This window comes from Eurytemora carolleeae, unplaced genomic scaffold (assembly GCF_000591075.1).
Source record: "Eurytemora carolleeae unplaced genomic scaffold, Eaff_2.0 scaffold123, whole genome shotgun sequence".
Taxonomy (NCBI): domain Eukaryota; kingdom Metazoa; phylum Arthropoda; class Copepoda; order Calanoida; family Temoridae; genus Eurytemora; species Eurytemora carolleeae.
Genome location: NW_019396038.1, coordinates 206,456 through 230,771, shown reverse-complemented (window position 1 = coordinate 230,771; position 24,316 = coordinate 206,456). Strand labels below are relative to the sequence as shown.

The 24,316-nt window shown below is 31.9% G+C and overlaps 2 protein-coding genes across 2 annotated transcripts in view; one reads left to right on the top strand and one right to left on the bottom strand.

Annotated features, from left to right (window-relative positions):
• Positions 1-601: 601 nt before the first annotated feature.
• LOC111699534 (voltage-dependent T-type calcium channel subunit alpha-1G) overlaps positions 602-24,316 on the top strand; it is a 134,506-nt gene continuing 110,791 nt past the window's right edge. The window contains exons 1-12 of the mRNA XM_023470236.1: positions 602-731; positions 1,060-1,119; positions 1,601-1,662; positions 4,388-4,455; positions 5,385-5,475; positions 7,298-7,476; positions 7,795-7,853; positions 16,467-16,513; positions 17,514-17,591; positions 18,897-18,977; positions 19,377-19,420; positions 21,562-21,609. Of these exons, the coding sequence (XP_023326004.1) occupies positions 645-731; positions 1,060-1,119; positions 1,601-1,662; positions 4,388-4,455; positions 5,385-5,475; positions 7,298-7,476; positions 7,795-7,853; positions 16,467-16,513; positions 17,514-17,591; positions 18,897-18,977; positions 19,377-19,420; positions 21,562-21,609 (904 nt within the window). The 5' untranslated portion in view covers positions 602-644. The remainder of the gene's footprint in view (positions 732-1,059; positions 1,120-1,600; positions 1,663-4,387; positions 4,456-5,384; positions 5,476-7,297; positions 7,477-7,794; positions 7,854-16,466; positions 16,514-17,513; positions 17,592-18,896; positions 18,978-19,376; positions 19,421-21,561; positions 21,610-24,316) is intronic.
• Positions 9,924-14,596, bottom strand: LOC111699513 (uncharacterized). The gene is made up of 4 exons (XM_023470203.1): positions 14,426-14,596; positions 13,361-13,460; positions 11,465-11,544; positions 9,924-10,064 (listed from the first exon to the last, which is right to left on the bottom strand). The coding sequence occupies exons 1-4, from the start codon at positions 14,483-14,485 to the stop codon at positions 9,987-9,989; spliced, it is 318 nt and encodes a 105-aa protein (XP_023325971.1). The 5' UTR covers positions 14,486-14,596; the 3' UTR covers positions 9,924-9,986.

Genomic DNA, 24,316 nt, shown 5'->3' with positions numbered 1-24,316 from the left:
GATTTTTAAATAAAAAAACTTGAAAAATTTCAAAATGTAATTCTTCTCATTATTGAATAAAAAATATGTTTAAATGTGTTTAATGGAGAAAACAAGTAAATATAATTTTCTGTGAATATGAATTCATGTAAAATTCCATAAATAAATCATCAAGTCTCTTTCTCTGTTATTTGTGCAGCTATATATAACGAGCGGGGGAAGGCAGGCGTCCATGAGCCACCGCTATTTCCCCTTCCGTGCCACATATTAGCTTTTTTCTCTTCCGGCAGCCATGAACCACCACTATTTCCCCTTCCGTACCACCACATTTGACTCTTCCGGGCAAAACTACTTTTTCAAATGGTATATTTAGGGCCTTTAAAGTGTGATTTTAAAAAATCCAGCTGCGTCACTCAAAAAAGCACAACCTAAACCGATTTTTCAACTCTACTTAAGATTAATATTTTGTGTGTTGAATTCTTAAACTGTTTTACAATGAAATTTTTGACAAATATCTTGAAATATCACAAAGTTGGTTAATGAGTAATTTTAAGATGGATTTACTATATTAAGTCAGTAATTGAATAATCATATTAGACTTTGTGATATTTATTTCAGATAAAAAACTGGATTAAACCAGTTCTTCAGCTGTTCAATCAGCTGCTATGGACTGCGAGATGACCAGTTTACTACAAAATGTTGGGGACGAGGAAAAGGAAAATGACGGACAAGCTAACAAGATTAAATACAAGGTGATGTGACCTGATTTATGTTATACTAGTTTGGGAACTCAGCGGCGCCCAGGGTAATCATAGTTACTCCCGCCATTTACCCGCGCTTGGTCGTAACTTACGATATTAGCTATTTTGCCGTATAAAAGTCGACCCACTTCAAATAGAATCTCTAGCCTAGGCTTAAAGAACATTCCCGTAATTCTCCCGAGTTCCCCGATAAATTTGAGGCCAATCAGTAAAGGGATTCCTGAGTTATGATGGGATATCAAAACAAAAAAAAGAGATTACTACTTTATTTATATAGATAAACAGATGGGAATACTAATTTTTTTTAAATGTTTAATAGGTTGAAGATTCTTACCCAAGTCTACCAAATCTACGGCTTTCGCCACAGTTTTCTCCGAAGGTATACTTATGAAAAAGGATTGAATAAGTTGTAAACATTTATCTTTGATTTATTACACAAAAAACGTTCGATTTGATTTGTTTGGGGGAATTTAGGCATAAAAGGATATTTGTAGAGAGTCTTTTAAGCAAGGTTGTGTAGAAAGGTGGCTCACTCTTGATGCGCACCAATATACGGGAAATGTCGTCTCTAAATCCGGAAATGATGTCATATTTTATGGGACAGTGTGTTTAGGGAGATCTATAATCACCAGTCCGAGCACCTTCAAACCAGAATTTTAAACTATTTTTGTTTTGAAGACGACATTTCCCGAAAATTGGAGCGCAACGAGAATATAAAACAACTAAAGTTATTATAAATCAGCTAAATACAACATTTTTTACAACAGAATTCAAATCTTTAACTTTTGTAATTTTTGAATAAATCTTTTAAATTAGATATATTGAGTTTTAAAGTAAATAGAAGGAAGAGTTATATTTAGAAAATTGCTGAGAACTTGAAGAGAAGTTTAATAGGGAAAACATCAGGCCAAGTAGAATACAGGTAAACTTGAAGTACAGTGAGAACCAGAAAACAATGGAATAGGTAGATGACATTATGGGAATATCGTGAGAACAAGTAAACTCAGGGCTATTTCACTAAATATATGATTTATTAAATTACAAGTAAAGCATTTAGGGTTGTTACAACATCAAATGCAGTTCAGTATTCCATAAGTTTCTTGTTATCATTGAATTTTAGTGTATTAGATATTGTTACAAAGCAGTTAGTTTTACTAGAGACTTATTAAATCACTAATCTATTTCCACTGCACATTTGTTGTATCACATGCTCATTGTACTATTAAAAGTCATAACTTGAGTCTAGTAGTCGTCTTCCTATTTCAATGTTTTTTGGTAATTTTGGGGTCTCCAAAAATGAAAAGCTTCGTGTCTCTGATGCACATTTTTAAAGGTCTCCAATGCAAATTTAAGGAATTTTGATGACAATTGGAGCCTTCAATTAAAACTTGGGAGGTCTCCAATTAAAACACACTGCAAATCAGGCGTTTTGATGACAGTTTGGGGGGTTGCGAGGACAAATTTGTAAACCTTGGGTTTCCAATGAAGAGCCTCTGCGCGCTCAAATAGCACGTGAAGCGTCGATAAAATCTTGGAAGGGGATTTCCTTTGTGTTTTATTTTTTAAATTTTCTGTAGTAATAAAAATGAATTCAACCTATATAAAAATGAATTCAACCTATATAAAAATGAATTCAACCTATATAAAAATGAATTCAACCTATATAAAAAACGAACTCTATAAAGGGCTCAATGAAGTTTTAAGGTCAAACAGAATATTTAATGATGTTAAACTGAAAAAAAACGCTGAAAACTATAAACCTTAATTTTAAATGTTAAAATATTTAGATAATTAGAGTGTTATAGATACGTTCAGTTCCACTCATTTCTCAATAAACGTGGTATTTTAAAGACGACATGAAGATCGTCTAAAACGACCCAGCTTATATTTGCTTGATTCACTTCTAAAAGAGGTGTGTGTCTTAAAATGCCACAGATACAGTTAGTGAAGTCTGTTTATTTAATTAGCATTTGTAAATGAGGTCAAACTTCTTTGTAGCTTGGAGCTATTTTAACAAATTTTGATGTTATGTTAAAATTTGAAATCTGGACAAAGGAATTTAGTCATTGCCACAAGTTCAAACTTAGATTATTAGATCTTAGAGAATTCATGGTTTGAAATACAGGGTGTCCCACGAAACTTGACAGTTGGTAAATAATTTGAAATGTCTTCTTCCCTATAGTATGATAGATATTAAAGCCTTTTTGCATTTTTTTCGTTCAATAAAATGTTTGCAAAAACATATTTTACTTTGAAATCAATTTTACAATAATATGACTACCATTAACTATTCTTATAATTCTCTTTGGTATTAAACAACTTATGTAGTTGTGGAAGAAGACATTTTAAATTATTCACCAACTGTCATGTCTCGTGGGACACCCTGTATCTAAGGTCTACGACATTAGGTTGCAAGTATATTGTGACAAATACTTAATTCCGTTCTTGATAACTTGAAGAAACAAAAAAAACGGTAAAAAATAAAATGCTTATTTTTGGAAATTAATACCCCAAACTCTCCTTAACATCGGAACAATCCCATTAGACCGGAAACACGCGGACTGAGATTCCATTATCTAATAATAAATTCAAAATGGCCGACTAGCTAAAATATTTTAGAGATCATGGTGGAATTTATTAATTTTGTGACAAATTGTGAAATTTCATAAATTAAATGCTTTAATTAGAGCAAAGTAAATTGAACAACTTTCATGGAACACATGCTAAAACCCCACAGTGATGACTGAATCTAACAATTATTCTATTTAGTTAATGAAAAAAATTAAAAACGTTGACCATTTTTCATTTGTTTTTTGCCTTTTAGATTCAATGTCGTTTTAAATACAATCCATTTTTCAACAGGGCCCTGTCCGTATTTTCTTTAATTTTTTAGGATTTCAAAATGTCCTCTTATAAAGTTGGCTCAATAATTTAGGTACAGGGTGAGTGAAAAAAAGTGTGATTAGCGGCGCCTGGTGCAAAATTGTACCTTTTTTGTGCAACTCTCCTATATGGTGTTTTTTTTTCAATATTTTTTGAATTTAAAAAAATTTTTTGTATTCCAACGGCTGAAAAAAAATCCACGAACCTTTTTTTCTCTCAAAATCAAAAGTTCAGAAAAGCAAAAATGTGTCTATAAATTATTTCTAAAATTTTATAAAGATTGAATCACAGAACATTGTGATAAGAAAATTTGCAATTTCTAGTTTAATTTTTAAGGTTTCCTGTTTCTGGTTTCTTACTCGAGGTTTCCTGTTTCTAGTTTAATTTTTAAGTGAAGGTTGTTTTTTTAATCGTTCTTCAGGTTTCAAATGAACAGCGTATATTTAAAACTTTAGAATATACTATGAAGAAAGGAACTAGAGAATTTAGATAATTTTTTCTTAAAAATTAGACCAGAACGGAAAATTGTGAATTTTGTTTTTCCAATTTCCAGAAAAAAGGTTCTCTTTTTTTTTGGGCCATTGGAATTACAAAAAATTCAAAATTTTCAAAAAATATTGAAAAAAACACCATACAGGAGAATTGCACAAAAAGGTACAATTTTGCATCAGGCGCCGCTTATCACACTTTTTTTTTGACTCACCCTGTATAACTTATATATCTTATATATTTTGTTTAAATTGTAAAAAAATCTGCTGATTCAGTGGACTTCCTGGCAGCATTGAACCAGAAGATTTTAAACTTCAACCTCAGCAGAACCAAACTAAACAAGGAACATTTGAAACATTTAATAGAGAAAAAAAAATTTTACAAAGAAATTGATGTTTTCCCACAAATTCTGATTTCTAATCCATATATCTTTGCAAACCAATGTTGAAGACCTTTGATATTACAAACTACGAATTCTGTTTGATTAAAAATCAAAGTTTAAAATATCAAAGGTTAACATCATCAGGTTCCAAAGATATAGGAATTAGAAAAATTGAGTTTGTTGCAAAGACTTAATTTCTTTGTTTAATGGAATAAAATTTATCTCATTCCACCAAGGAACTGAAAATCCTGGTTTCTTCCATAACTTGGCAAACTGGTGTCGCAAACATTTGATATTTCAAACTATTAGTTCTATAGATATAGATATACAAAAGTTTACACTATAAAATTGCAAATAATAAAGTTGGAAGGAAGTGTTCCTAGTGGTTTGTATTTCATGAGGTTTGGGCTTAATTAAGGAATCTATTTATGATTTTTTTGTGTGATACAATTATACGCTTTATACTGTCGTTATTTAAATTAATTTTTACCAGTAATCTTTCCCCGATATATTATGATATTCTCTTTAAAGTTTAATATCCCGAGCAATAAAATATAGGAAATTGAAAATTTTAATTTGTTTCTATATTTTAACCACACCGGCGGTTGTAGAAGATAAATTGCCAACATAATTTATCAATGATCCTGAGCCCACCCGGGTATTAGGTATCTGCAGATATTTTTATCTAAGGTTGTTTTATTTTGCCGTTAAAAAAATGTTCAAGGTTTTTAGTTATTTTTTTGTTTATTTTTCATTTTAAACTTTTTATAATCCAATTAGATATCAAAGGAGATTTTTTGTTCTTATCAATTAGTATATAACATTTTTTTTGAAGAAAATAATTATGATAAAAATGCATATTTTTTAATCCAAGTTTCAAATGATACCAGATTTGCTAAACCCCAGATGTTTAGAAAATTTTGAATTGAAGGGACCTTGTCCTAGTCCCTGTATCAGCACAAGATCTGAACAGTTCACTAGGAAATTCAAATATTTAAATGTTTTATTATTAAAAAAACGCTATTGTAGTAATTGTATTAATTCAAAGACTATGTTTAATGAATAGCAGGACATGGTTGAGCCGTAAAGACATAGTTCAACTACCTTCTTTCAGCTAAATCTGCGAATAAGAGAAGTGGTTGAACTACTTCTGTGCGGTTCAGTTATGTGTAAAAATCGGATTCTTATTCTGGAAAGTTTGTTACGTGCTGATGTAAACCTGGTATGTTACGTATATTGTATATAATTTTAATCGAGTGATACTGATCGCTAAACGGATTTTATCAAATGGTTTGGAAGGTTTCAATTATAAAAGATATTTATTGGTAGGGTTTCCATAGAAACTTTTCATAGAAATGTTTTCAGTTTTCCAGTTTTCCGTTTTCCGTTTTCAGTTTTCCGTTTTCCGTTTTCCGTTTTCAGTTTTCAGTTTTCCAGTTTTCCAGTTTTCAGTTTTCAGTTTTCAGTTTTCAGTTTTCAGTTTTCCAGTTTTCCAGTTTTCCAGTTTTCAGTTTTCAGTTTTCAGTTTTCAGTTTTCAGTTTTCAGTGTTCTAGTTTTCCAGTTTTCCAGTTTTCAGGATTCAGTTTTCCCTTTTTGCCAGTTTTCAGTTTTCCAGTTTTCCAGTTTTCAGTTTTCAGTTTTCAGTTTTCAGTTTTCAGTTTTCAGTTTTCAGTTTTTGAGTTTTCAGTTTTCCAGTTTTCCAGTTTTCCAGTTTTTGAGTTTTCAGTTTTCAGTTTTCAGTTTTCAGTTTTCAGTTTTCAGTTTTCCAGTTTTCCAGTTTTCCAGTCTTCCAGTTTTCCAGTTTTCCAGTTTTCATTTTTCCAGTTTTCAGTTTTCAATTTTCAATTTTAAGTTTTCCGTTTTCAGTTTTCAATTTTCAGTTTTCAGTTTTCCAGTTTTTCAGTTTTCAGTTTTCAGTTTTCAGTTTTCAGTTTTCTGTTTCCAGTTTTCCAGTTTTCAGCTTTCAGTTTTCAGTTTTTAGTTTTTAGTTTTTAGTTTTTAGTTTTCAGTTTTCAGTTTTCAGTTTTCAGTTTTCAGTTTTCAGTTTTCAGTTTTTACAGTTTTCAGTTTTCAGTTTTCAGTTTTCAGTTTTCAGTTTTCAGTTTTCAGTTTTCAGTTTTCAGTTTTCAGTTTTTAGTTTTCAGTTTTCAGTTTTCAGTTTTCAGTTTTTAGTTTTCATTCCATTTTAGCATTTTTCTTTCTCTCTTTTAAATGTTGAAATGTAAAAACCCTTTGAATTTAATATTGTTTCACGTTCTTCAAAGTTCAAAAGGAAATGAATTTGATTCATTTCCGTTTGAACTAGAAGCTATGATACTACAGAGTGTCTTAATATTAGTGTTGTTCTCCTTTTCGTTGATTTGTTTCTATAGAAGCAAACATTTTTTTCTTAAAATTCAAAACTTCGCAAATGTTTCTGATTACATTGATGGATTTTTAAAACTAAAAAAAATTCGACATTTTTCTCGATCGCAGAAATGTCTGATATCAATACATAACCCTTCCCTGGGGTCGTATAAGTTGCCATTACAAAAAAACTTGCCCGTTCGGTTCATCAGTTTTTCACGTTTATTGGAGACAAACAAATAATCAGATTTTAAATTACTAAACTTTGTCTAATATGTCAAAACATGGTGTCCTACAAATAAGCTACACAGTGTCTTAGTAATTTCAACGTAAGTAAACCATTACTGCATTATATCTTTATTTGAAGTAAATTACAGAAGACAAAAGTACCACTTCAATAACTATTTAAAAATTAGATTTAGTTTCAATAATGATATTTATTTGAATTATATTCAGTGTCAAACCCTCACGAGTCAACCAAGTTCTCAGATCACATAGTTTAAAAGATTCAAATCTAAACCTTGGAAATCCTCCAGCGCACATGAACAAATTCACAAAAGGCTGCTTGAAAAACACCAACTATAAACCTTTGGAGCTATCTCCAATGAATCTAAACTTCAGACGTAAATCTGCAGGTGGAGTTAAAATGCTTACAGTGATAATCAGAAAACTCTGGAATAGGAAGTTATGACTTAAAATAGTCTAAAGAACATGAGGCACAGCAATTGTGCAGCGTAAACAGACCAATTTCACGTATTAAGTAATTAAATAACTTAGTAAAGCTATTTTTTCTTTGTAGTACTAGTTTAATGTCGTCTTTCTGCTCTACAGTTTTCTTGTTATAATTGTTTAATTTTAAAAATGACTCAACAAAAGACCTTATTGAGGGACCTCTAATTGGTATTTCCAAAACATTGATCAGTTTTTTATATCTCATTGTTCCCTTATTTTAGTTGAACCTGGAGAAGCGACCAGATCAGTATCAAATTTAATGAAAAATGAGGTAAATGAGGTAACTAAGGAATTCAAAACAAATTACTGCATTTACTAAGCTGAGTCTACAGCCCAAAACTTAAAGACAGATCGTTCTGAAAACCAGTTTTAAAACCCAGGTTTCACGACTGGAGTTAAGCAGTTTGGGGAATATTAATATTTTTGTTATGAAATATTATTTTATTCAGTTTGTTTTTATTCTCAATTTTTTTTTCTAATCTCTTAAAAATCAAATCTACACAAGTGTTAAGACCCCAAAAAGTAAACTCGGGAGTTTTGTCCAACGATACTCTTTTAAATTTCGGGCTCAGAGCCCGTTCTCTCCATAGAAAGTGGTCGTGTAGTTCACGTACTTTGGGGGACGATATGTTGGCCGCTAGATGTCTCGTGCTAAATTCTTATCTGATAGATATTTCTCCGTACATTTTACGACCAATATAGGAGACGTCAAGTTGTCGACCAATGTAGTTTATGAAAGGAACGGCCTCTGGTCAAAGTTTCGTGCACACTTGTATATGCTACAAATTCCCTCTATATACTATAAACCTCTTTTGGATTTACGTGATAATCTATTTTGAAAATTTCTTTGTTCTTAATGCGCTTCCAAGAATATAAGACGACTTTCGCTTGATCCAAACCTTAAATATGACAGAAGCAGAAAAAAATTAGATAGCAGCTGAAAATCATTTCTCACGTTCAATTCATTTTTAGTTTTCACATTTCAGTTTAGAACATTTCTTCCTATCTATAGTTATATCGTATTTTGATCTAGTTCTAAGAAACTAGATCCAACCTTAAACTGCATCTGTCGAATTGATGATATATCCTCTTTATAGTTTTTATATGTACGTATCCTGGTTCCTAGTTAAAGCTCGCTGCCTCAAGTCTTCGATTTTCAAGGGGAATTAAGAATATAATGTTTGGCGCAGTTTTCCAAATTCTCAAAACGTAAAGATAACAGGGATGTCCACAAAGGATGAGACTGTAAAATCGACCTAATTCAAATATGACAATCCCAGGGTTATATTCAGTCTTATACCTTCAAAATCGTCTTATTTAATCTTTTGACAAAGAAAGAAAGACATAAGAAAACGGAAACTATAAATTTCGTAAATTATGTAAAGTCGTCTCTGAAGTCTTATCCTTTGTGTGTAACCCTGTATCAGGATTAGAATATTTTAATTTGAGACGAGTTCAGAGTTTTTATTAGGATTAGAAAATGTAATTTGAAACGAGTTCAGAGTTTTTATCAGGATTAGAAAATGTAATTTGAAACGAGTTCAGAGTTTTTATCAGGATTAGAAAATTATAGTTTGAGAAGAGTTGACTTTTTGTTGGGATTAGAAAATTATAGTTTGATAAGTGTTCCCGAGTTTTTATCATAATGAGACGAGTTCAGAATTTTTATCATAATTAGAAAATTATAATTGAGAATATTCCAGAGTTTTTATCAGGATTAGCAAATTAGAATGAGACAAGTTCAGAGTTTTTATTAGGATTAGAAAATTATAATTTGGTACGAGTTCAGAGTTTTATCAGGATATAGAAAATATAATTTGAGAAGAGTTAAAAGTTTTTATCAGGATTAGAAAATGTAATTTGAGAAGAGTTAAGATTTTTACCATATTAAAAATGTTCAGTTAGAAATTTTTTAATCAGTTTTGTAACAACTTTTGATTTTAACTCTAAACACGCTGGGATGTTATGTTATTTTTAATTGGCGGCTTTAATTCTAACTGGCGACTTTTAAATAGGCAGCTTTATTGCAACTTCTTATTTTAAATAGGCGGCTTAATTGAAACTTTATATACTAAATAAGCGGCTTAGTTGTAGCTCTAATTTCTAGGCGACTTAGATGAAACTCTAAATTCTAACTAGGTCGCTTAATTGTAAACATCTGCTTAATTGCAACTTTATATTAAAAAAAGCTGCTTAGTTGGAACTTTAAAATCTAAAAAGGCGGCTTACTTGCAACTTTAAATTCTAGATTAGCAACTAAAGTCACATATCTGGTGGCTTAATTTTAACGCAAACAATCTTAAGTAAAAACTCCTTCCCTCGGACATGATATTCAAATCTAAAGATGTGCTTAATATTTTAAAGATTTTATTATATGATGTCAATATATATTGAAAAACAGTTAAACATATTTCTATTTAGAATAGTAGTCTTGAACTCTCTTCCATTCTTCTGGATACAAACGTTTAACTTTGTTCACCACCAGTCGAACCTAAATAAAAAGTTTTATAAAAATATCTCTTATAATTCAGTTAAGTATCACCATGAATGCCAAAAGACGATTAAATAACGCAAAAATGCAAAAAATTTGATTTTAATTAAACTTTAAAAATCCACGAAAATAAAAAAAATCCACGAGCTTTGTTTTGGTTTTACAATGTATACAAAAAGGAAATGTTAAAAATTGAAATAGAAGATGGGCGCGAAGCGCCACTAAAGCCTAGTAAAAAAGTTCCATTGTCAATTATAACCCAAGCCTTACAATAAGAAAATGAGTATGTCAAAGAAACATTAATTATTGATGAAAGTCTTATATTATTAGATAAAACTCCATATACTTGCCAAGAAATAGAGCAAAAAGTTGAAAAAAATACAAAACCTCCAGAAGAAAAAATGTTGTGGCAAACATGATACCATGTACACAATGTTGTACGACATGTTACCTAGGCAAGATGTTCCATCCGACATGTTACCTAGACAAGATGTTCTATCCGACATGTTACCTAGACAAGATGTTCTATCCGACACGTTACCTAGACAAGATGTTCTATCCGACATGTTACCTAAACAAGATGTTCTATCCGACATGTTACCTAGACAAGATGTTCTATCCGACATGTTACCTAGACAAGATGTTCTATCCGACATGTTACCTAGACAAGATGTTCTATCCGAAATGTTACCTAGACAAGATGTTCTATCCGAAATGTTACCTAGACAAGATGTTCTATCCGAAATGTTAACTAGACAAGATGTTCTATCCGAAATGTTACCTAGACGAGATGTTCTATCCGAAATGTTACCTAGACGAGATGTTCTATCCGAAATGTTACCTAGACGAGATGTTCTATCCGAAATGTTAAAGACAAAGTGAACAACCAAAATTAACCTGGACGAAATGTTACCATATTTACAAAAATGTCTTCACAAAAATTGCAAATTGCAGTTATTATAATACCCGTTCAATAAAAATAAAGTTCAAACCAAGGAACTATGTACAGGAACGCCCAACTCAGATATACGCATATTATGTACTGTACTCTGTGGGAGGAATGCAAACAAACCCAGTGCCACTGCCCCCCACAGAAGTTGAAGGGAAAGGACTAAAGCTCTGATGTGATATTACAATCCAACAAAAAACAAGTTTATACTTCTTTTTGACTTTCTGGTCAATATGGAAAATACAGTAGCAATATATGCTTATTCCACCCCTTTTCAAAAATGATGTGATCTCCTCCCACCGCAGTACAGATTTGACGCATGAGATATGGCGGTTCCTGGTCAATATATTTCTTGGTTCAAACATTTTAAAACTTTTCCGAAAGCCTAAAGAAATATGGGTTGCAGGTTGTTTAATGAACAAGACATCCAAAAAACAATTATTAATTATACCTGAATTTGTTCACAATCACAATTGCCAGCACACCGACCCTCCCTCACAGCTTTACCGGCTACTTCTTTCAACCGGAAACCTAAAATGTTGTAGATGAAACACTGAATTGGGCAAAAAACACTTTTTAGCAAGAAATCTTTGCATTTTTAATTTTGAAAATTTGGCATTTTTAATAAAAACAATAACATTTCCAAAAGTTAAAAATTGGGACATCCTGGCTCTAAAAATACTGGATCTTTATCTTATATAAACGGCACAAGCACTGAAAAAACTTCGTTAACGGCACAGTGGTATATCACAGTATTTATCAGAAAATAATGAAAGGGGATGGTGGAGTTGGCACATTTGATGTTTGGGGGGGGGGGGCCCTACCTTCCTTTTGGTTAAAATCTTCCATTTTTTTGGGTGCACGCCTAATAAGTGTTCGAAATTTCTATAATAAAATCAAATTGAACTCTAATAACCTCTAATGACCTCTAATGACCTCCACAAATAGAAAATATTTCAACTATGGCTTAATGCATATCCAACGAAAGCTAGGAACCCAGGGAAAGCAGTAACAGCAACAGATCCAGTGTTTGACGTTCTACTGACCTCTAACGACCTCTAATGACCTAAATGACGTCCAAAAATGAAAATGTTTTAACTATGGCTTTCTGCATATCAAACGAAAGCTAGGAACCCAGGGAATACAGTAGTAGCAACAAATACAGTGTTTGACCTTCTAATGACCTCTTACGACCTCAAATAAGTACGATGAAATTACGTGAGTTAACCATGACGTGAGTAAGACACAAGGCCGGTTCAAGAAACCCTTAATAGCGCTCTTAACTAATCCTGGTTGGTAGGATCATCTACCCTACGCGTTCATAAGTTGTGTTAATACTGGTATTAACAGAAATGCTAGTGTAACTGAGGGCGGTGTTATCAAATCCACCCGCAGGGTAGATTTAGGTAGGATCATCTACCCTAAATACCAGCATTAATTTGGTTTGGTCTCGATATTCTCGCAACCTCATGAAATACAAGGATGTTTAAAATACAGGGATGCTTAAAAAACTAAGAAATACTTCTTATTTTGCTTAATTCAGCCCCCCCCCTTCTTTAAATAACTATATTAATAAAATGTTTTGAATATAAAAAAGAAAACATTTATGAGAAAAACTTTATTGAAGATTTTTTTTCTAAAAAATATATCTTATTGAAAAGTTTTTATTTTTTAACTTTGATAATGAAATGTAAAAAGTTTAGCTTGCTAGATATTTCCATGAATTTTAAATCTATCTTTCGTCATATAATAAAAAATGTATTATTTAAAAGTCGTCTTTATAATTATTAACAAATTATTGAGTTGAGTAGAGAAAAGAGTTGCGCAGAAGAGTCAAAACGGTAAAGTTTGGATGATAATCCTGGTTTTAGCTAGGATGACTTATGAACGCATCAGCTGTTCTAGGCTAGATAATCCTGCCACAAATTAGGCAGCATTAGTGACTTATGAATCCGTATTTCCTAAACACCGGTGTTAGTGTTAAGAGTGGTATTAGAGCTGTATTAGCTAATACCGCTCTTATACCAGTCTTAACATACCGGACTCTTGACGCGGCCTTTTATTTAGTACGTCTTAAATACGTCAGTTAAGTTGGGAGGATTTTGGCTCAACACTCAGCCGTAATAGGGTTAAGTAGAAATAGGCCCTAAAAGTTGCAAAATACAGAGTCACCTACAAAGGATGACGACCTAAACCAACAAACTGAGATTTGAATTTTTTAAAATATATTAACAGTGTATTAGAAAATATTGCCAAGATAAAGCTTAACCCGCAAAACACCAGGACAGAAATAAACAGTCATCTCTGAAATATCGTCCTTTGAGCCCTCCCTGTAACTAAAATCTACCTAAATTATCGCATGCTCCTTGTCCAATAATACAATCAACTTCCTTCTTAACAGCTGCAGCAGTCATATTGTCCAGTATAAACCTGGCTTCTCTATCCACCTAGATATTTGATATAACAATTCTACTTTAAAAGAACGGGGTGCGTGGGCCAAAATACATTTTTGTAGCTCTCGACTTGTTGTCTGTAGATTAAAAGACTGAATTAAATATAATTAAGCAATGTAATTGGCAAAATTCTCCCCAAAGTTTCTGTTTTGCTTTCTCGCTTGCAACCTGTAGCACCCACTCTAGAACAGAATAAATAAACATAACATAGCTCCACAGTCCACACCAATATATTTAAGACATACAAAAAAGGAGGGAGTTCAAATGTTTTTCCCAATGTGAAACTTCCAAAAGGTTAGGTTAGGCCTTCTTCGGCTAGAATTGGCAAGGGGGCCGAGCGCTGTGGCTAGGACAGACTTGGGAACTTTCCGCCATGACACGACCGCGTAACATTTTTTTAGATTATGCATTTGGGAAATTTCCCAGATACCCAGTCATTTGGGAAATTCCCCAAATTCCTGTAGGTATTTGAGGGTGGTATATTTAAGATTTTGGAAATTTCTCAAATGACTGGATATTTTGGAAGGTTCCCAAAAACCTAGGCATTTGGGAAATTCCCAAAATGTCCGGGTATTAGAGAAATTCCCTAAATGCCTGGGTATCTTGAAAATTTCCAGTCATTTGAGAAATTTCCAAAATCTTAAAAATATACCACCCTCAAATATCTGTAGGCATTGGGAATTTGCACAGATGGAAGGTTACCACTTGGTGACTTGGAAAATACCCTTGGGAAACTGTCACCTGCGGAAAAGTCTTTGGGAAAGTACCCAACGTCATTCAAATGACCCTCCCTCACCAATTTTGTGTAATTTACCCTCCCTCCTCTAGCAGACATTAGGCCGAAGCAATCATACAATGAATTTTGAAATCCATAGAATTAATTTTATAAGTATTTTTTAGCACCCCCCCCCCCCATTCAAAACAATCAAATTAACAAATTTATTATAAAGAAAACATACCACACACGTTTCAGAAAAGACCAGCTGTAGAAGAGAGGAGAGAAGGAAAACTCGAAACATATTAAACACGTGAAAAAGCTAAACTTGTTATCCTAGTAATAGTAATTGAATTGCTATGGTCAGTAACAGAATACAAATGTTAACTTTCTGCTAAGCTGAATTCAACTGATTGATATTTTACAGTTTAAATAGTTTCATACATTTGGACATGTTTACAAACACAAACCTGTTTGCAGTACGATTTTGAATATAGGGGCGATATATATTTTTAGTAAATTATTCAAACAGTCAAAAATATTCTAAATATTACAAAAAACCAAAATAAATATTTAAAAATGCTAAAATTTACTGAACCAACTGGAAAAAATATTTTTCATGTAAAGTAAATATGTGAAAAATAACAAAATTATACTAAAGCAAAGTGTAATTCTGCTTCTAAAAATGAGACACATACACTAGATTTAATTATTTTTTATAAAAGCAAATATAAAAAAGGTTAGCTTTAAAGTAAAATAAAAAAAAATAAGATTGGCATGTCCAAGGTTATAATGCAAGGAAAGTTACATATTGAAACCAGTTCTCTCTGGGCGGAGTTTTTAAACAAGAGTAAATGCATCAGTGTTCGTTTAGTATCTGAGGAGGTTAAAAGCATTAAATGTTGATAATCTTGATAATTTACATAATAGTTTTCTATGACCAGTATATTTTATTGATTTTTTATGTGAAAGATGAATTGTGTTTACATTACCATCCAGAGACAGTACACTTCAGTGCAAAAGATTCTTACATCTCTGAAATAACTTTCCTTGCATTATAACCTTGTGCATGTCCATTTTTCCGGTACCCTTAAAAGCTTTGTCTGATCTAGTATAAATTAGGTATCCATGTTTTTGTTTTTATAGACGGGTTATTTTCATTTGTGGTTTCTCTTCTTTCTAATACTAACCACATCTATTCAATTACGTTGTTAAAAATAAAATGTAGTTTATACAACGATTTAACAAGAAAAATCGTATTTATTGGTCATTTGGTAGATTTGGTATGTGCTTTAAATTGTATCTCATTTTATCGGGTTTTTTTTCTCCCACTTCTATTTTTTTTGTCCCGTTCTATTTAATAATGAAGGTTCTAGAATGGACAGAGTTGAACAGTTAGACAAATATTAGATTAATCTAATAGATTGATATAGCAGGAAGTCTCGAATATACAAATACGATAGATTCTTTTTTCATCAAAATATTGTTTAACATTGTGACGCAAATATTATTTTTATTTGTAAATCTTTACAAAATTGAATAAAACGGTAATATTATGTTTTGACTCTAGCATACAATGCATGCTCTGTAGTATCGCAGTTTGTTAAGGGTGAAACTGTTTAATAGAAAATGTCAAATCAATTTTGTGCCAACAAAAAATTATACAGTTGTAAATTATAAGTAAATTTTTAAAAGAAAAAAATTAAAAAAGTCAAAACTCATTCAATAATTAACGATTTAAAAAACAGCGATCATAACGGATTCAACCGCTGATTCAAGTCCATTTGTCCGTTTTTTGATATTTTAAAAACTGTTTTCTTATTGGCTAAATATCTAGTTTTTTGATACTCTCACAAATATGTTTTTAAAAAACCTTATTTTTACTTATAAGTCGCTGAATTTTCAAGGGATTTTTGAGTTTGAGTTTGAAAATTATGAAGAAACAAAAAATTTTCAAATATTTTTTTAAAAAATGTATCAAAGAAATTTTTAAACTATTGCAAGGTGGATTTGAGCATTTTCATAAAAGAAGAGACAGTACATAGTTCAGCCTTAATTTTTTACAGTGATGTGGCCTATTATTTTTACGGTGATGTGGCCTATTATTTTTACAGTGATGTGGCCTATTATTTTTACAGTGATGTGGCCTATTATTTTTACAGTGATGTGGCCTATTATTTTTACAGTGATTTGGCCTATTATTTTTACAGTGATATGGCCTATTATTTTTGCAGTGATGTGGCCTATTATTTTGTTTTTGTAAACTATACAACATCTTTATTTAGGATTCTCAGTTTTATATGTACAGCAATATAGACGAAAGGGTGTCAAGGTGGGTACTTATAATTATTTTCTTATTTTACTAATGGTTTCCAAAACCAATTTTTTCTACAAAATATCATAAGCGTGCGAGGCAAGGGAGCTTCTAAAAGCAAAATTGGTCCGAGGGACCCGGTGGTTAAGTAAAATTTTAATCTCCCGTTCAACGAAATTAATAACCTTATTTTTTTTGTAAAGTAACTTGAATTTTAGAGCGAGGATAAATAATTATGAAGGGTAATTACATATCCTCCCTGAAAATAGGAAGGATAATTACTTATCCTCCCTGAAAATAGGGAGGATAATTACTTATCCTCCCTGAAAATAGGAAGGATAATTACTTATCCTCCCTGAAAATAGGAAGGATAATTACTTATCCTCCCTGAAAATAGGAAGGATAATTACTTATCCTCCCTGAAAATAGGAAGGATAATTACTTATCCTCCCTGAAAATAGGGAGGATAATTACTTATCCTCCCTGAAAATAGGAAGGATAATTACTTATCCTCCCTGAAAATAGGAAGGATAATTACTTATCCTCCCTGAAAATAGGAAGGATAATTACTTATCCTCCCTGAAAATATGGAGAATAATTACTTATCTTCCATGAAAATAGGGAGAATATTTTACTTATCCTCCCTGAAAATAGGAAGGATAATTACTTATAATTCCTGAAAATAGGGAGGATAATTACTTATCATTCCAAAAATAGGGAGGATAATTACTTATCATTCCAAAAATAGGGAGGATAATTACTTATCATTCCAAAAATAGGGAGGATAATTACTTATCCTTTAAAAAAATAGGGAGGATAATTACTTATCCTTTAAAAAAATAGGGAGGATAATTACTTATCCTTTCTAGATTAATTCCTGTAATACTGTTTACCCCCTTTTTAATATCTCATAGTAAAGAAGACTCAATATTTCCTTTTAATCTAGGTTTAAAAAGTTTTTTGTCTTCCTAAAATCGTCATCCTTTGGGATTTGACCGTTACTGTACATAATTTCTAGATACGATATTAAATCTGGAGGCAGCAGCAACACTAAACCTTCCTTCCATCTTTCTCCAAATATATCAAATAATAAAAGGTAATATAATACTACAGCTAAAGCATATATGTTTAAAAATCTTCAGTAATATCTTATACTCCATACATGGTGTCCCAAAAACATATATCTTCAGTAATATCTTATACTGCATACATGGTGTCCCAAAAACGCTGGACTGTCAAAGTAATTTAAATTGCGACCCTCCGATTCATAGTATATAGTACCATTAAAACATCTGTCCGATCAATGATATCCTCATTTTTCTACTCGAAAATTGGTTTCTTTCAATTCCGGGATCTCTTTAAAAATGAGTTACGGATTTATGGTACATAGACTTTGACAAAAATTGCCAGAATTCAACACATTTTCAGATAAAAACGACGATATTTTTTCATTTTCAATATGTATGTAATACGTACTACGTATTCTATGTTTGAAAAGTCAAGGATACTGTTGTAAATGATATATGTGCAATGTGCATTCTTAAAATGGAAGGGCATTTGAAATTACGTCAAATTCCTTTTAAGACACCAAAACCCTCAGCTTGCTTCGATTTTTTGTAATTTTCAAATATACGTAGTTGCATACCATTACGGATATTTAGGGATTTAAAGCAATAAAACTAGGTTACAAATTGATACTCTCACATTTAGCGAAAACAACTAAATTTTTGCATTCGCCGGCCTATAATGTCTAAAGTTTTTTGTATGCTGAGTTGAGCAGACATCGCGCATTTTTTATTTAACATTTGTACTATGTTCGTACTTCACCAGAAACGTCAGTCAAGAAATAGAAAAGAGGAAGAAACATCGAGACGAAAAACAAAGTGCATACAAATGTTCTAAAACATGGTATTAAAGCCGTTGCAATAAAGAATTTCTTTTCGATAAAACATACTTATAATTTTGATGAAATATCTTTATCTACAGTGATTTCAAGGGGAAATTCTTTACTGATTGCAATCAAAATATTTTTATTGAAGGTTTGTTAAAAAAGGAAACATCTTATTTTTCAACTATAGTGTGTTAATTTGAAAAATATTTCTCTATACTAAACCTGCTGATTAAATATAATAACAGTCTAGGAAAGTAATTAGTTGAACAAAATAACTATGTCCATTGTCCATAGACCAACCACTTCCTTTGGAAAGGTGTCAGTATGTTTGTATCCAACAAACATCAACACTATTGAATTGATCAGGCCCAATTTTTTACATTAAAAAATCGATCTTTTTGATTTTTTTTTTTAGATCCATCTTTTTAAAAAGAAAAACTGGTAATAGCGTTTATATTTGAGCACCTTTAAAGCAGACGAGCTATATTGTCAATTTAATCTTTTATCTAGGGTTCTAACCCCAACCTATCCGTGGGACTGGGATACGGAATCAGAATCAGAATTGGCAGAACTCAAGGATGTTGAAGAACGGTAAACAAATTTTTATTTTGTTAATATTATGAATTCTAAACTTTGTTTTATCTTTATTTTTATCTCGAACAATTTTGAGTTCGAAAAGTGGCGCTAAATTCAATTTTTCCAGGGGGGGGGCGTCCTTCCATCCCCCCCTCATGAGCCGCCTCTGAACGTCATGATATAATAATAGAAGTTTATAATATGTTTAAAACTAAATTGTTGAATTTGTCAGTGTTAGAAACAGAAATTTTGACAAATTTTGCTGAAATTATATCTAAATCCGTGAAATATATTGAAAAGAGGTTTTCTTTAAAAGAAACAGTTTTTAATTATTTTTTAAAATTATTTTTTTATGTTCGAATAATCTGTTGCTTGTTAATAAACTGTAAATTATGATAATGAATATTTTGCTAGGATCAACCAGTTAATTTCTCCAGAGAATTATACTAATAATGCAGGTAACACAAACACCACAGCCTGTATTTCCACCTTCCAAAACCAAATTTTTAAAAAGTATCTCTGATTAAAAAAGTTTATTTCTGATCTATTTTTCTCTAAGTAAGTTCAGATTTATTGTATAAGTACGGTGGTAAATTCTTAACGGTCCTGTTCTAAAATCATATCTTAAAGGTGAGTACAGTGCAGTGATCTCAAATGTACAAATTTCATGTACAAATCTATCAGCATTTTGCCAATTACTCCTTCCTTGTTAACTGCAGTAATGTCTAGGGCTGCATAAATTATGATTGAGTTTATAGTAATGTAAAATAAAACCATGGTGTTACGACACCACTGAGATTAAGACAACTCTGAAACTTAGTCATCACATTTTTAGACTTTAAAGTGTTGCAACGCCTTAATCTTACCTTAACAACTCGTTTATACTTTCTTGGTGCCCCAGACATCTAGCTAAAGTCTAACGGAGTATATTGCAATTGTTTTGTTTGTTTGTATCCAATAAACGTACAGACGGGTGAACAAATCAAGCTTAACTTTTTAAGGCAGCTCACGGGACCCTAAGGAAGATTTATGAATGCTCAGAATTACAAAAATCTGTCTTCAAAATTTTTGATTTTTGTAAAATCTTAAAATCCACGAGAACATATTATTAAATCCGCGAACTTTTTTTGTTATTGGTTTATATTGTACAAAGAGAAGATGCTCAAAGATAGACCCACAATAAAAAGTTTTAAAAAGAATATGGGTGCGTAGTGCCCTAAAAGCCTAGTATTCTTAAAAAACGAAGGAACATTTCAGATCTTAAGTATAAGCGGAAATAAGTTCGTAAAAAGCGGAAATACTTTTCGGCACTTCAAAGTCAGTACTACAAGTGATGCATAATTGTGAAGTTAGCTAGATCATTCTACCTTTCCTCTTTGCTAACCTTAATGTCCCTGGTTATAGTTCAACAAAAGACGACACTTATACCACAATTGAAGACGATATTTTGTACCTGACACTAGAAGATTGAAAAGTTAATATTTTACCAAAGAAAAATTGAGTTTTTACCTCACAAAACCTTACATAAGAAAGAAAAAGACAATTTATAAAAAAGGAGAAATTTAGCTATGTCTGTCTTGTTAAAGACTATCTTTAAACACATCGTTTTCTGATTTGTTTAACTTTTATTTATTACAATATTGAAACTCTTTAGAAAAACCCGGTTTTGCAAAATTGTTTTTTATTACATAAAGCTGATTCCTTATAAATTGTATGCGATTGGAAATTAGAATTAGTATAAATTTTACAAAATAATATCATGGATCTAAATACATCGGGATTCATTCAGCAACTCAGATTTCACGCTTCTTGTTCTATCCAAAAATGTACTCATTGAGATGCGGGTGAGTACCCTGGATAAGGATAAGGATGAGTACCCATGAATGAAGATGAGGATGAGTACCCCTGGATGAGGATGAGGATGAGTACCCCTGAATTAGGATGAGGATAAGGATTGAGGATTGAGGATGAATACCCCTGGATGAGGATGAGGATAAGGATGAGAGAACCCTTCAATGAGGATGATGATAAGTACCCCTGGATGAGGATAATGATGAGGACCTCTGGATGAGGATGAGGATGAGTACCTCCTTGATGAGGATGAGGATGAGTACCCCTGAATGAAGATGAGGATGAGAACCCCTGAATGAGGACCAGGATAAGGATGAGTATACCCGTGGATGGAGATGAGGATGAGTACTCCTTGATAAGAATGAGGATGAGGATGAGTAACCCTGGATGAGGATGAGGATGAGGATGAGGATGAGTACCCCTGGATGAGGATGCTGCCCAGCCTCACCTGAAATCCTCCAGCAACAAGTCAGTAGTGTCTGGGTAAGAGAGGCCGGTAGCCTCTGCAACCCTGGGTAGCCTCGAAATACATCCTGGAGGATCAGAAACCAAACTCATTTAAGTACACCATCCGGTTGCGGAGATAAAGGCATTGGAAAATTGAAATATTAAAGGTTTACATGGTTACACCATCCGGTTGCGGAGATAAAGGCAAGTGATTAAAATAAATGATAGATTTAAAAAATAAAACGGAAAATTATAATTTTTTTATTCTAGAGAAGATTGTTTTACCTGATTTTTTTTCTAGAAGAGATGATGTCTGGTCCAGGGGTTCGAAGATGTACTCTAGTTGATGGTAATTATTTAATTATTTTATAGATTTGGAATCATATTTTTGGATTGCTGAGTTTTCACATTTCATGAAAGTTCTCTTGGGACAAGACTATGTTAGTAAACAACTGAATATCAAATGCAAAATGATCAACTGCAGTCTTCAAACATCAAGGAAGTGCATGCTAAATAGATTGGACAGCTTTAAAATGTGTTCAAAATGTCGTACATATAAGCAATGAATTAAATTTTTTTAGCTTGTTTGCAAACTACAATGTTTTTTGCAAAAAAATTCTTTCTCTCTTCCTCTATAAGATTTTTAATACCTTGAACCTATTAATTTTCCAACCTGCTACAATATCCGATGCAGCTATATATATATATATATACATATATATATATATTTGTATATCTACATATATAAACATGTATACAATAAACTTCAAATCATGTTTTCAAATTTTCTTATATATATATATATTATATAAATTATTATTACCCTATAATAAAGTGTTATATTGTTGTTTACATTTAGCGTCAACTTAGGTTTTGAAATAAGCTTTTCTTTACGATTATTTGATTAAAAGGGTGAAAAATCAGATACAGGGTGTCTCTTAAAAGATGTGAGTGTAGTGACTAATGTAAATATCTTATTATTATGCTTTATTTCTTCCAGCCAGGGTTTGCTGGAGTACACTTCTTTTAAGGATAAATTTTCAAAATAATTGTTTTTGCCAAAAACACAAATTTTCTAATCTCTATATCTTTGCAACCTGATGGTGTACTCATTTGATATTTAAAAATTAGATTATTTTACCAAACAGAATGCAGAGCTTGAAATATCAAAGCTTTAAAAATATAGAGTTTGTGGAAAACTCCTTTCCACTAGATCTTAACTACTAGTCACAAATATGAAAATCTTCAGATCAATCCGTATTTCAAGAGTTTTCAGGTCTAAAACTTTCTAGGTTGCCATAGATTTAAAAAATGTATTTCAAAAAACTTCAGTAATCCCTGATTTTAAACAGTAAATGTAAATGAAAAACTAATTATTTTTAATTGAGGGTTATCTCAACAAAAGTGATTTGCGCATTTATAAACACGAAGTTTCTATATTATATATATACTAGCTGAAGGGCCCGGCGCGCGTTGTCCGTGGAAAAAAATTTGAAAAAAGCCTTTTGAAAAAAATACTAAATAAAATTTCAAAAGAAAATGTTTTCGAATTTTTTAGCCTATAACACCCCCGGCTACCCATGAGTGTCCACACAAACTTTCAGCCCATTAGGTCCAGTCGTTTCGCCGGATATACGCAACTTATGTATGAATGTCTTGTTTCATTATATAGACTTTTCTGGATGTGATTTAAATGTTGGAAGCTCTCAAGTAGAAGTAGATGAGAAGTTTGCCAACAACTTATTTAAAAGCAAAGCTAAGAGAAGTGCTTTACAGCTTTAAAATGAACATATGTTTAGCGTTAAAAATATAAAAAAATAAATGTGAGTTAGTGAGATAAAATAAAAGGCAAAAAGGCGATGCGACACTTCAAAGCAAAACATTCATAGCAGTCTGGATCTAAATGGTTACCCACAAAAGATTAAACTGTAAAGATGCCCCAAAACTCTTTAAAAATGTCGATTTAAAGACTGAAGTTTTATTTTTGGTTTCTGCATTCAATTGCGTATTTTGATTGTTTACAAAATGATCAAGCATAGAATTAAGCTAGTTTTGGCCTACAAGGAACCCTGAATGCAAGAAAACGGACTAAAAAATCTGTAGAATCGTCTCTGAAGTCTCATCCTATGTGGGTAACCCTGTATGTGCTGTATTTACAATTTGGAGGAAAACAGTGGTAGAGTAGAAAAGTAAATATTTACATGAGATAAACAAATATAAACCAACCTACCGGAGAATTATGGTTCCGCTATGTTTTTATACCGGACTTTCATCTTAACCCTTAACAGGGGGCGTTTGACGCTTGACTTTTTTGTGACTAAAGCTACAGATCTAAAAACTATAATTTTAAAAAGCCCTTGAAAAATGAATGTGGAAACATTTGTTCACCATTTGTATGACATTTTTTTCAACCCTCCCTATGCACCAAAACTATTACAGTTATTAATCTATTTTTTTATGAGCTGACCTTGAAAAATTGGGCTACGAACATGCCGTTCAACCCTATACCTATTCTCTAAGGCCTTTTAATCGGAAGGGAGGGGGGGGGGCGTGGGACGCCCCTCAGACTATACATAGATTCAGACCCCCAAGCCTAGCTTTATAGGGTTAAAGGAACTGTATAACGTAATTTCAAGTGACCCTCCATGCAAAGATGTTAAAGCCCAATCCACAACGGTATCCTTTAAATCTTTTTCTGATTAATAATTTGGTATATATTGTCGTTTTTCTTGGCTTAAAATTTTTAATTCTGATAACATACATGTTTTTCTGCAGTAGAAATGCGCCAGCCACTTTAAACAATTGAAAATAATCATTTTCTAACTTATAACAGTGATATCTGTTTATACTGGTCCAATTTTATATTCTACAATACTGTACAACTTGATCCAGTTGCCGACAAGTTTGTCCGGTACTTAAATAAACCAAAGTTTTAGTGGAATGTTAAAGTTTGTGGCAATTTATTGATTCCTTTCTAAAAAGCAAACTGGATTTCGTCAAATTATCTATAAGAAATGAGGCGAATAAAGATACTATATATATATATATATTTGTAT

Coding starts and splice junctions, on each gene's coding strand:
- LOC111699513 (XM_023470203.1), bottom strand. CDS start 14,485: ATGTTTCGAGTTTTCCTTCTCTCCTCTCTTCTACAGCTGGTCTTTTCT. Junction 13,461..14,425: donor TCTTTTCTGAAACGTGTGTG/GTATGTTTTCTT, acceptor TCAAATATCTAG/GTGGATAGAGAAGCCAGGTT. Junction 10,065..11,464: donor GTGATTGTGAACAAATTCAG/GTATAATTAATA, acceptor CTTTTTATTTAG/GTTCGACTGGTGGTGAACAA.